The sequence below is a fragment of the Phyllobates terribilis genome, unplaced genomic scaffold (assembly GCF_046119375.1).
Source record: "Phyllobates terribilis strain yellow unplaced genomic scaffold, ASM4611937v1 Scaffold_57__1_contigs__length_8443340, whole genome shotgun sequence".
NCBI classification, from domain to species: Eukaryota; Metazoa; Chordata; class Amphibia; order Anura; family Dendrobatidae; genus Phyllobates; species Phyllobates terribilis.
The window spans coordinates 3,660,846-3,674,753 of NW_027362817.1; the positions used below are offsets into that span (position 1 = coordinate 3,660,846).

At 43.0% G+C, this 13,908-nt stretch overlaps 1 protein-coding gene across 3 annotated transcripts in view; it reads right to left on the bottom strand.

Annotated features, from left to right (window-relative positions):
• The window catches only part of UBXN11 (UBX domain protein 11), a 59,440-nt gene that overhangs the window by 39,524 nt on the left and 6,008 nt on the right, over positions 1–13,908 (bottom strand). For 2 of the 3 annotated variants that reach the window (XM_073661801.1, XM_073661799.1), the window contains 3 exons: positions 2,584–2,671; positions 2,257–2,471; positions 2,096–2,173 (listed from right to left, as the gene is read on the bottom strand). In XM_073661801.1, coding sequence (XP_073517902.1) covers positions 2,096–2,173; positions 2,257–2,471; positions 2,584–2,671 — 381 coding nt within the window. The remainder of the gene's footprint in view (positions 1–2,095; positions 2,174–2,256; positions 2,472–2,583; positions 2,672–13,908) is intronic. The other variant, XM_073661800.1, reaches the window with a different exon arrangement.

The following is a 13,908-nucleotide window of genomic DNA, read 5'->3' on the forward strand; positions in this document are numbered from 1 at the left end:
CCTCCGACAGCATCTCCGCTATTGCAACTCCTTCAACGTCTGCTTCTAGCTTGACAAGCAAACATGGAGTTTCAAAGGGCTCCTTATCTTGCCACGGCTCTTGATAAGATTGAAGTGGTACACTTGGTACGGTTTTCGTATTGCTGGTTGATGAACTTGTAGTTCACTTCAGCACCTCATAGAGGCCTTGCTATTTGGCCAAGAACTTAACTCTCCACGGTGGGTATTACTACGAGGACTTGGACCCCAGGGCTGAACTGCCTCATTCTAGCTGAATGGTTGTAGATCCTAGCATAAGCCTCTCGTGCCTGGAGATGTCTTTTTCCGATGGGCATCACCATTGCAATCTTCTCCTGTATCTGGGCAAACAAAGTCCCAGCCTATGATAATGGGGTGCAATAAGTTCTGGACTACGCCGACCTCGTGGGACTCAGTACTTGGGCTGTTTCAATGTCCAGTCTGACCAATGGATAGTCTTAAGCATCCCTGTGAATGCAGCGGATGCCAACCTATTTCCCAGGGATCAGCTGGAGAGCAAGTGTGCCCCTCACGAGGGCACACTCCCTGGGTCTAGCAGACCAGTCCCCTTTACGGGACAAACCTGTGGACCCTTGCTGTGTGGACAATTCACACTACAGGCCAGATAAACATATTATCAACTGCGGCGTCCCAGGCTACAGTCCATGTGCTCGGAGATCAGGGGACAACGGGTGGTTATATGGCATGGGCCGTGACATTTCCAGCATATATAGCCAACTAGGACCTTTGTCATTACCTCCTTCACCCCTTTAGACCTTGGACGCCCACCCCCATTTGGGCCTCTGCCCCCTGTTAGGACCCCCAGTTTGGAGTTTGCCTCAAAACGGAACCCTCGACCCCCTATTGGTCTCGAAAAGGAATGCATGAACCGGTCCATCAACACTCGCTCTACCATTAGTGCAGGGGTAGAGGACTCCAGCTGCAACCATTTTTGGACCGGGTGCAGCAGATAAAACATTTTGGAGCAAGAGGGTTCATCACAATGATATGCCCAGCGGTGGACCCGTTGTGCCCTAACAGTCGCTGTCAACCCCGAGCACGCCAAAATTATGTGCAAAAACAACATTTTTATCATCTTGATCTGATGTTTGTCTGAGATTTTTGAATGGTCTGTGCATATGTAAATATTTAGTAAAAAAAAAACATAAAAAATTATATATCTTCCTCACTTTCCAGAAGCCTGCTTTTCTCCTGAAGGGTCTCTGGTTGGTTCAAACACTTAAATAAATAGGTAGTACGGGAGAAAGGGGCATGAATATACAACATCAGCACAGGAAAGGTAAAAAAAAACATCTAAAACGTACAAGTTATACAGCATTTCTGGCTGTACTACATCTAAAAACACATCTATAGCTGTCTAAGGAGTAATTGGGATTTTGTTAATCAGATACACTCTCCATATTACTATTATAGATAATTTTGTTTATTATTGACATCACAATATACACCATTGGTATTAATAATAGAACTCAGTAAAGACCAGTAAATATTGCATATGTACAGTATAATACAATAGATGTTGGAAGTAGTGACCCGTACTTTGAACAAGATATGTTTGTAAAAATCTTGCTTCAGACATCAAAGAAAGTTTCTGGCTGTGGGTCAACCATCCTGAACTTGACAGCCTCAAATGAATATATGAGGCTGTCAGGTCAGGAGACTTGCGGCCAGTCCATGCATGCTTCATGGAGGTCTGAAATTGGCCTTACTCACCTACTCAGTTCCCTGCCGCATCAATGGTCTTTGCTGATCCTGCAGCAATCACATCTCTCATTTATGTTTCTGTTACAACCAATTACTAACCTCAGCGGTGATGTGCTATACATGCAAGGGTCAATAATGAACAAGTGGCTGCTGCGGTCATGTGAATGATAGACATGATGTCATTACTGCAGGACCCACAGAGACTGCTGAAGCGGAGCGTGGATTTAATACGCAAGTACTCTAATTTATTTTAACACTTTTCCTCTCTAAGAATATTATTTTTAAAAATCCTTCAACAACCTCTTCAAAATCTAAGGAAAAAGTAATTTTGCAAATAATTACACTTATTTACCTGAAAAGTAACTCCATCAGGAAAGCGTGTTTGTAATTCTGAAGGAAAGTATCCATCCATGATATCTCTCAGACATTGCTGAAATATAAAAACTCATCAACACTTGTTAGTCAAGTAGTGTTTTCTCAAACTTTTATTAGACTTGCCTCGCACTCTCGTACCTGTGTTGATGGCTCTTGGTAGGAGCGAAATGGCCCTTGGAACATGATGATTCCATTTTTATATAAAGTGAGTGGAACAGGCTCAGGAAGCCTCAGACATGCTGCCCCCTCTTTATACTCTATATGTGATACACCTTCTCCTCCCAAGAGATTCAAGTCTCGCAGATTCTCAAGGACCAGATCAAAATCTGGTTGGAAAATGTAAAAAGAAGGTCCTGTGCATTTACACAAAAAATATTTTTAAATGTGAATATTTGTTATATTTCAGTTTCCAGCTTATTGTGTTCCAGAATTTGGAGGTTGCAATATATCATTGACATTAGTCACCTGCACTGCTATCCAGGGTCTCCTGTTCAGAAGCTTCTGATGAACCATCATCTCCAACCCAAATAAGTCCATAATCACTAAGAAATCGCTGAGTGTAAAAAAGCAAAAAGATAAATCTTTAATGCAAAAGATTTGCCTAGGGCTAAAATGTACATATTGTTAAAAAAATCAATCTTTATATAACTAGAAATGTGTATTTAAAATGCATCCAGAAATGCGTCTAACCTAAATATTTCAGGTCTCTAACTACACTCATCATTTCTGGTAATGTTATAATGTGCCTGCCATATAATCTTATGGTGTGAGATGTAAGGAAAAGAAGCAAATTGTTCAGAGCTTCACACTAGAACGAGCCAGCATACTCAGCAGTTACAGAGAGAACATTAAAGAGGTTGTCCAGGACTTTTATAAAGGGCCTAAAAAGTTACAGCCATGCAGTTGGTAAGTGACTGCCTGTTGTACCCAATGCTGGCTTAGAGTGGTCACCAACCGTTCCTTCCAGAGATTTAACTGCTCCATGTCAACAGAGCAGCTCTTCTTCTTGGCTGCTCTGTCGACAGAGGGCGAATGCAGACATCATGCTTATGGACAGCCAGCTTCCCACAGTTAGGCAACAGGGAGCCAACTATCGGTCAGCATGACAACGGTAGCCACACCTCATCAACAGAGCAGAGCAGAAGAGAAGCTGCTGCTCTGTCGACGTTGCTGAGCCACTGAATCGCCTGCCAGGAGCGGTCAGTGTTCGCTCTGTGCCGGCAGAGATTGGGTACGGGCACAACAGGCAGCTAGGTAGCAACGACTTGCCTGTTAGTCTTGGACAACCCCTTTAAAATGTACCTTCATTTACACAGAAAAACTATCATACTGGAGGCTGCACTAGAAACCTTTTCCAAAAATCTGTTTCATTTTGCAATGTACAGTACAGACCAAAAGTTTGGACACACCTTCTCATTTAAAGATTTTTCTGTGTGAAAATGATACATTCACACTGAAGGCATCAAAACTATGAATTAACACATGTGGAATTATATACTTAACAAAAAAGTGTGAAACAGCTGAAAATATGTCTTAAATTCTAGGTTCTTCAAAGTAGCCACCTTTTGCTTTGAGGACAGCTTTGTACACTCTTGGCATTCTCTTGATGAGCTTCAAGGAGGTAGTCACCGGAAATGGTCTTGAAGGAGGTTCCCAGAGATGCTTAGCACTTGTTGGCCCTTTTGCCTTCACTCTGCGGTCTAGCTCACCCCAAACCATCTCGATTGGGTTCAGGTCTGGTGACTGTGGAGGCCACGTCATCTGGCGTAGCACCCCATCACTCTCCTTCTTGGTCAAATAGCCCTTACACAGCCTGGAGGTGTGTTTGGGGTCATTGTGCTGTTGAAAATTTTTTAAGGTCCAACTAAACGCAAACCGGATGGAATAGCATGCAAGATGCTGTGGTAGCCATGCTGGTTCAGTATGCCTTCAATTTTGAATAAATCCCCAACAGTGTCACCAGCAAAGCACCCCCACACCATCACACCTCCTCCTCCTTGCTTCACGGTTGTAAGCAGGCATGTAGAGTCCATCCGTTCACCTTTTCTGCGTCGCACAAAGACACGGTGGTTGGAACCAAAGATCTCTAATTTGGACTCATTAGACCAAAGCACAGATTTCCACTGGTCTAATGTCCATTCCTTGTGTTCTTTAGCCCAAACAAGTCTCTTCTGCTTGTTGCCTGTCCTTAGCAGTGGTTTCCTAGCAGCTATTTTACCATGAAGGCCTGCTGCACAAAGTCTCCTCTTTACAGTTGTTGAAGAGATGTGTCTGCTGCTAGAACTCTGTGTGGCATTGACCTGGTCTCTAATCTGAGCTGCTGTTAACCTGCAATTTCTGAGGCTGGTAACTCGGATAAACTTATCCTCAGAAGCAGAGGTGACTCTTGGTCTTCCTTTGATGGGGCGGTCCTCATGTGAGCCAGTTTCTTTCTTGCGCTTGATTGTGTCCCCAAGTGCAGTTGCAAAATCATTCAAAGTTTGCCCAATTTTTTGGACTGACTGACCTTCACTTCTTAAAGTAATGATGGCCACTCGTTTTCTTTACTTAGCTGCTTTTTTCTTGCCATAATACAAATTCTAACAGTCTATTCAGTAGGACTATCAGCTGTGTATCCACCAGATTTCTGCACAACACAACTGATGGTCCCAACCCCATTTATAAGGTAAGAAATCCCACTTATTAAACCTGAGAGGGCACACCTGTGAAGTGAAAACCATTTCCGGTGACTACCTCTTGAACCTCATCAAGAGAATGCCAAGAGTGTGCAAAGCAGTCATCAAAGCAAAAGGTGGCTACTTTAAAGAACCTAGAATATAAGACATATTTTCAGTTGTTTCACACTTTTTTGTTAGGTATATAATTCCACATGTGTTAATTCATAGTTTTGATGCCTTCAGTGTGAATGTACAATTTTCATAGTCATGAAAATACAGAAAAATCTTTAAATGAGAAGATGTGTCCAAACTTTTGGTCTGTACTGTATAATGAATGATGTCGTCTAGATTTTAATCGCTAGTGCTGTAATACGATTGTACGGTGGTAAAAATGAAGCCTACTGTGTAAGACTTCACAGACAATTGGTCATTCTGCCATTACTGCTAATGGAAATGGTTTTGAGATACGCTTTAAGTAAAGGATTCTAAACGATCTGAAAGCTTAATGTACATGCTGTTCCTAGTGTGGAACTCTGATAAATCAGCTACCTTCCACCTCCACTCCCCTCTCCCTTCTCACAGTATAAGTCTCATATACTGAATAGGCAATGAGACAGTAATATACTGTAAATAGATAAGACTGTCTAACAATAGACAAATTAGTGAGATTTTTGAATATTTACAGTGAGCCTAGTTGTAAGGAAAAGGGAACTACAAAATGCTGGAAGGTGAAGAAGATGCCACTCGCCACTAACTAAAGGTTTATGCGCACAATAAAACACAAATCTATGTATAACAACTATAACAGATATGCTATAACACTCATACATTAAAGAGCACAAGCTATCTGCCACTAATCTTTATTAGGTAACATTGACTAGTGATGTGATAATGCTGCTTCTTTACTGCAATGCATGAAAACCATGAACAGTGATGTGGAATAAATACAAATAATGGGAAATAGTTAACATAATGTTGTTAAAGAGGATCTTTCACCAAATTTTTCACATTGAACTTGACACGCGATGTAATAGTGACTACAGAGCAAAATAATTTTTTTTTACCTTTCTGTTGCAGATATTAGTAACGGAAGTACTTCGCACTGTGAGGCAGTGACTGGGATTGTATACGAGGGACGTTATATATCCCCCAGAATGTGTACAGAGACCTATTAAATCCATTGGAGTGCATTGCAGTCACAGACACACCTGCGGCTGCAATGCAGGAATGAACGTGAGCATTGACCTGGTCAGGCTATCTGGCTAAGGCAGATTAGTAAAGCCCGGCAGGGCCTTCATTTCTTGGGGGAGGCTACAGGAAGGCAGTGGGCCTCCTCCCTCCAACCCGAGTTTTCCAGTGGCTCTTGCCACAGGTCCTTTAAAATCCCTGCAATAAGGATTAGTGTTGTTCTATGTTGGAACCTGCTAGGAGCATAGCAGGAAAGCTCAGCAGGATTGAGTGTGGCTGAACCCATGCCTGGGAAGGCTCTGCACCTGTCAGGCTCTGAGCGGCCTGGCACGGCCATTGTCCACAGCAACCATTGTTTATGGACTCATGTTAACCCAGCTGTGAACCGGAGGACTTTCTGTTTACCCGTAAGTTGCTGAATAAAAGCTGTTTATGTTGGACTAGCTTGGGTCACTGCCTCAGTTACTGCACGTTGTGAACACCACCGCCTTACAGCACCTAATATGTTAATGTCATGGGTTTACCATGACAGACAGGAGCCAGGAGATAATGCCGTCTGATTTCTCCTAATTTTGCACTGTTTAGTAGCATTTCAACTTCATATTAAACTGTGCAGGTTTCCTCTAGCAGTGCAGGGGTTAAGCTGTTCAGTTCTGAACTCCTGAAAGCTTTCTTGGGTGATGCTCTCAGCTAATAAATACTTCCCTCTCCTATATATACTGGACTCTGGCAAGCAGGCATTGCCAGAGTTAGCTTCATGCTGCATGATTCAAGAGTTGGTGGATTTAGCTAAACACTGTTGCTTGGTTTTAGTTGTGTGCAAATACTCTCCTACTTTGGTTTTCCCCTTCCTTCACTCCCGGTGTTTCCCTTTGTTGTTTGTGAGAGCTGTGACAGGGTCACTGGTGTTATATGTGAGGGGAGGTATGTGTCACTACGGCTGCTAGCCTGTGTGAACTGAACCTACAACTTTTCCCCAGCATGTTATATGTTGAGGGTGTAATCACCATTGTGAAGCGAGTGGTTTTGTGTGAATGGCATAGAGATCGGGTGGGAAGTCATTCACCCTACCTCCCCTCAGGGTGTGGCTGAGCAAGGTTAAATGCTCAGACACTTTTTTTTCTCTGGTGTGATCTGGAGAGTCAAGTTTGCAGATGTGTGTAGAAGCTAGAGAGCTCCACTAAAGGAGTTTGCCTGAACGGCTTGTGATACAGAGAGTGGGTGGAACCCGCTCACTTATGTACTGTGCTATACTTAATGTTTTTCCGTTACGCCGGAAAGGCCGTGTTTATTTTGATGAATCTGCAGTGCTTATGCAGCTACAATAAACGTGCAGAAGAAACAGTGTCCTGAGTCTACGTCTGGAAGCAGTCGAGTGAGGAGTCTTGCCACAGTTCGTGCGAGAGTGCGTGCAAGATTCCAGGAACACGTGTACCTGCCACAGAGACCTGTGGATGTGCTAGGTAAAGGCCGCCAGCCAGCGATGTCCAGCAGCATGGATGAGCTCCTTAAGCACTTGCTGCAAAGTCAGCAGCAGCAACACCAGCAATATTTGCAGAGCCAGCAGAGGCTACAACAGCAGCACCGTGAGCAGCAGCAAATGCAGCAGGAAATTAATAAACTCCTGATACAGCAGCTCCAACAACAACAATGGCAGATGGATCTCCTGGCAGAGGATCTCCTGGCAGAGGAAATCCGCACCAGAGAAACCGCCCCTCCCCTAACTCCAGATGATGTCTCCTGCATCCGGAAGCGGTAAGGCGAGAGATGCAAAAGATAACCCCAGGGGCAATGTTGAGGCATTTCTGACTGTTTTAGAAAGGGTAGCAGAGCGTAAAAAGCTGCCACTGGAGCAGTGGGCGGAGGTACTGGCCCCCTATTTAACGGGTGAACCCCAAAATGCCTACTATGACCTGGCCCTACAGGATACCCAGGAGTATGCCAAAGTAAAAACAGATATTGGCACGCTCAGGAGTGACTGTCAGTCAGAGCGCAAAGGGTCCACCGCTGGGCGTATAGTAGTGACAAACCACCCAGGTCACAAATGTTTGACTTGCTACATCTAGTCTAGAAGTGGCTGCAGCCAGAGTCTTCCTCTCCTGCCCAGATGGTTGAGTGTGTGGTGATGGACAGGTTCATCCATTCCCTACCCAGGCAGATGCAGACCTGGGTGGCTCAGGGCGACCCTCAGAACGCGGACGACCTTGTGGGCCTGGTAGAGAGGTACTATGTGGTCGAAAAATCCCTCGGGAAACCGGACCTAGTAAATTCCCCATACTGGGGTACCCAAAGAGGAGCGGGCTCACCAAGTAAGGGGTCTAGAGTCACAAAAGGGGGTTGTCCCAATCCCACTAAGGGCCCGGCAAAGACTGCTGTGAGGGATGTGGTATGTTGGCAGTGTCACAACCCTGGACACGTAGTCGCCCAGTGTCAGATGTCCCCTGAGCCAATGGACTGCAGCCTAGGCAGACGGTGTTCATATTATGCTTACCCAGCCTGCAGTGTGGACTGTCAACCCGGCAAGGGGCCGCAGGTATGTGCCGTGTCGATTAATGAAGTAAAAGTGCTTGGACTGTTAAGACTCTTGGAGTCTGGTAACCTTAAATCAGTGCCACCCTTCCCCACCAGCGGATCCTTGCCAAAATTGTGGGCATATGCTGCATACATGGGGACACCAAGAACTAACCGGTGGCCAGAGTGATGGTGGGAACAGACTGTGGTGCCCAATCCCACGAGGTCGGGGGGGTCAAGGGCCTGATACATCTCGTCATATTGGAGAGTGATTTTTCCTTGTTCAGGGACTTATGGGGTAAGGAAACCAGACTGAGTCAAGAGGGCCAAAAGCCAGGTCCCTAGGGAAATACTCCGGTCGACATCGGAAGTCGATGGATTCCCATTGTGTGTCCTTGCTGGCGATGAGGAAGAGACTGTGACCGAGGAGGCCGACCTTCCTGTGTTAGAGGGTCACGGAGAGAACTTTGGGTCTGCTCAAGTTTGGGACTTGACCTTGAAGGGGGCGTGGGACAATGTTACTGTCTGTAATGGGGTCACTCAAGAGCTGGGGGCAGACACCAGGTATTTAGAAAGGAATAAGTCCAGCGCTATAAGTCCATAAAAAATCCATTCTTCATTTATTTCATAGCTTCAAATAGTATAAAACCAATTAAGTCACAGTCCAGATATTAAAAACATACGCGTTTCGAAGCAAACCAGTGAGTCTTAATCATTGACAAGGATCTGATGGCGACTGAACATTTTAAACTAGTTCACAATTCAGTCCCCACTTACAGACTGAGAACATCAAATATGCATTTCTCTATTCATAATGGTAAAGGAGATTGTGCCTGATATTGATACCATGTGGTACCCTAATATTCAGCTGGTAGATCCACTAGGTTTCTCGGCTTATTAGTTTTCTTTTAATATCACCACCCCTGGATGGAATTCTTACCCTTTCTATGCCTGACACTTCAAAAGAAGACACATTACCTCCATGGATATTAATAAAATGTTTGGAAATTGCTGAACTTTTATTAATGATTTTGCTGATGGCATCTGAGAGGTGACGTCATATCCTGATTTTCAGCGGCCCCCCCCCCCGGACAGCCTACATATTGAAGGTCACACAAACCGCATCGCACAGTATACACCACGTTGCTTGTGTTGCAGTTTATGCATGAATTAATCACAAGAGACAAATGTTTTAGTATTCTTCATATAATTGCAACAGGTGCATATATTGTGCCTGCACTTGTATGACCCTCTAGTACTGAGCCAATTGTCCTTTTTATTATTGTTATCATTGAGATAGAGGCTGGTAGACAGAATATCTCCCAAAGTGGAACTTTTTTTGCAATAAATTTCACAGGATTTGTCAGGATTTTCTCTAGTTTTTTACCTTGATATAATATAGGTAATCTCTTTTTAAAAATGTTAGTAATATTTGAGAAGTGTAGACTATATATAGTTGAAAACACTACTCCTTTGTTTTTATCTATATGATTGGACCTATATTTCTGACACTTTTTCCTTTCTCCTGTTTCTTTTAGCATCTCTGCTCTGTCTTTGTGGCTGATTATGTTTTCAGCCCTGTCTAACATCCACTTGGAGTAACCCCTTCCTGTCAGTCTGACTCGGACCTCATCTTTAGCTTTTTCAAACGTTTTCTGTAGAGATTAATTCCTTTTAAACCTATACGACTCTCCAAGAGGGACGTTTTTAATTAAATTTTTCTGATGACATGACTGTGCCAGTAAAGTGGAATTTGTGGCTGTACTTTTGCGATAGGGGGACAGTACAACTTGATTCACAGAATCCAAACTAAGCGTCACATCCAGAAAATTAATGGAATTAATTCCAATTGAATGAGTAAATCTCAGATTCATTTCATTGTCCTTACAATGCAGGATAAATTCCGACGCAGATTCTACCGTCCCGTCCCACACCAGGAGGATGTCATCGATATAACGACCCATCCACCTGATGTGGGCGGAAAGGGGATCAGCGGCGGAAAAAAACAAAATCCTGTTCCCAGGCTGCCAGATATACAGTACAGACCAAAAGTTTGGACACACCTTCTCATTTAAAAGATTTTTCTGTATTTTCATGACTTTGAAAATTGTACATTCACACTGAAGGCATCAAAACTGTGAATTAACACATGTGGAATTATATACTTAACAAAAAAGTGTGAAACAACTGAAAATATGTCTTATATTCTTGGTTCTTCAAAGTAGCCACCTTTTGCTTTGATGACTGCTTTGCACACTCTTGGCATTCTCTTGATGAGCCCTGGATGTCCCTGGATGTGGAGTCCCTCTATACCAGTATCCCACACACCCTAGGTTTGGATGCGGTTGCATCATTCCTATATAAGTCTGAAGCCAGTGATCCTTCACATAACTCATTTTTGCTGGAATTGTTATCTTTTGTCTTGAGACATAATTACTTCATCTTCGATTGTGCCTACCACAGGCAGGTGTCCGGGACCGCCATGGGTGCTCGTTGCGCCCCCTCTTACGCTAACCTTTTTTTGGGTTGGTGGGAGGTGATGCACGTGTACCCCTTGTCGGCTTTCCGGACGCATGCCTTCCGGTGGTTCAGGTACATCGATGATGTTCTTATGCTTTGGAGAGGCACTAAAGAACAATGTCTTGAGTTCATAACTCAGCTCAATACCAATGAACTCAATATACATCTTACTCACAAAATTGCAGCAGTAAATATTGATTTTCTTGATGTGAAACTCACATTGGAAGATGGACATTTTCGGACGAATCTGTTCCGTAAGGACACATCAACAAACAGCATTTTACATTACAGCAGTTTCCACCCACCACATCTCAAACGTGGTATTCCATATAGCCAATATATTAGGACCAAAGGAAATTGCAGTAACACCGATGATTTTATGTTACAGGCTAATGATTTAACCTATCGTCTAAAAGAAAGAGGGTATCCAAAAAAAAACTCTTAATACCGCATGGAACAAGACCAAAAATTTGGAAAGGTCTAATTTGTTGCAACCTAGACCAAAAAAAGAGGACTCTGCTTCTCGTCTAATAACTGACTATAACAATCAGTGGATGGATCTTCAATGTATATTACAGAAAAATTGGTCTATTCTATTGTCTGAACCCAAACTCCAAGATCTTGTATCTACTAAACCATCACTATCCGCAAGGAGAGCCAGAAGCCTCAAGGACAAGCTGGTCAGGAGTCATTTTGTTCGACCAACAGTGAAACTAAATAGAGGGATAGTCCCCAAGGGGTCCCATGCCTGCGGAGGCTGCAATGTATGTCCATATATGCCTTCCACCTATATATTTGTTAACCCGATGGACAAATGTGAATTTCAACTGAAAAATGTCATCAATTGTCGGACTAAAAATGTTATTTATGCCCTAGTCTGTCCGTGTTCTCTCGTGTATATAGGTCAAACTTCACAAGAATTACGCAAACGGATACAACAACATTTGTCCAATATCGCCTTGGCAGAAATCCATCTCAAAGCACAAAAACAAATCTCTACCGTAGCTATGCACTATCTACAATTTCATCGATGTAAGATTATTGGAACAAAGATTTACGGTTTGGATCGACTCTCACCAAATATTCGAGGGGGTGATGCTGCACCAGCATTGCTACGCTTAGAGTCTCGATGGATATATATGATGGACTGTGTGTCTCCAAAGGGTATAAATGAAGAGTTACTGTTTACGGGTTTTTATAAACGTTAGCATCTTGGGGTTCAATCAGTACTGATTACGTTTTTGGTGTGGATATCTTTTTTGAAATCCGATCCAAATATTTATCAATATCTCAATTTATTGAATATGATTTGATACACATGTTTATGTATTTTTTCAATATTTTATTGATATCTGTAGTGGATTATTGCACTGATAAAATATGATCAACATTTCCTCTTAGGATCTTCTTGCAGTTTGATTCCCAGAGTTTTTTCTTGTCATTCCCTTTATTTCTTATTTTGTATTCCATGCTGAGATGTGCAATATGGGGCTATTTATGCCCCTTTCAGGCTTGGATCTCTCTGGCTCAGTGTGCCACAGCATTCTGTTGTGGCACACTTCTTCACTTATAATTAGCTGATAGATCCACTGATTTCTGGCTTTCCTTGCAAGCAGGCTGAAGGGTTAATGTCTCCTCTCTGGATATGCACTTCACTTGTTTGCTTGATTCTGACACCAGACAGGAGGGGAGATGTCTCCTCCCCCCGCATTTACTTCCTTTATGCGCTCCACACTGGCAAGCATCCTGGGGGGAGATGTCTCCTCCCCCGACATGTATCTCATTTGTGTGCTCCAGGCTGACAGGCAGGTAGGCAGGGGGGAGGATATCATTTCAGCTTTGCACTCCAGCGTGAAAAGCATACTGTGATGCATAGGATTACATCACTCCCAGACCACCCAGCTGATCATTATGCGCTCCAGCGTGGCACGCACGCAAACTATACACGTGCTAGACATTCCACATGTGTTAGACATTTCACCCCTATAGGCTTAATGGAGCATGAAAGGATTACTCACAAAACCTGGTGTTGAAGCCTGTACAGCCCCTATAGTGGACTCATTGCCAAAGGGCAGCCTGTCTATCTGGATTTGATCCATACATTTACTTGTTCTCTTGTTTGACCAATTGGTGTGTTCAAGAGTGGTGGTGGTGTTTGGAGGTGTATATATATGAGATATTTGGGATCTATACTTTATACTCCTGAGGAAGCCAGGACCTAATGGCGTAACGCGTAGGGTTACGCATCGGCGACATCCCCTGTATTCCAGTGTGAACCCACATGGTTAGTATCATACTTTTTGATTGATTCATGTAGCCTCTCTGTTAGATTTTTTTCTGATAGATATGCACTTATTTTTGGGAGGGTATACTCTTCCCTGAGGTTAGAATTCATTATTATAGTGACATTTCTATTCATTATTTAGAGGGCTCATCACAGTAATCTGCTCGCATTCTTAGGATTATTGAATCTTATATTATACTATACCTACGTCATACAGATCATCCAGAGGGCTTATTATAGCAGTCTGTTTGTACTACCAGGATCATTGGATCTCACATTATATTTGTGCCATATATTCTCTGATGTATATATCTGTATGCACATTATATTGGATTCACATGTTAGAACTTTCTAGAGGGTTATTTTTGTCCATGCGTTTTTTCTTGTCTCATGTTTTTTAATTGTACTTTTTAACTAAGTGGTGCTGTATGTCTTTTCTATAATAAAATTTCTACGATGTTTTCAATACACTGCCTCTATATTTGATTATTTACTATTGCTTGGTGCCTGCTCTACCCTTTGCTTTTTCTCTCTCAGCAGGTGTGATCATGTCATGTGCAGGGAGAGATTGTATGTATGTATGTATGTATGTATGTATGTATGTATGTATGTATGTATGTATGTATGTAT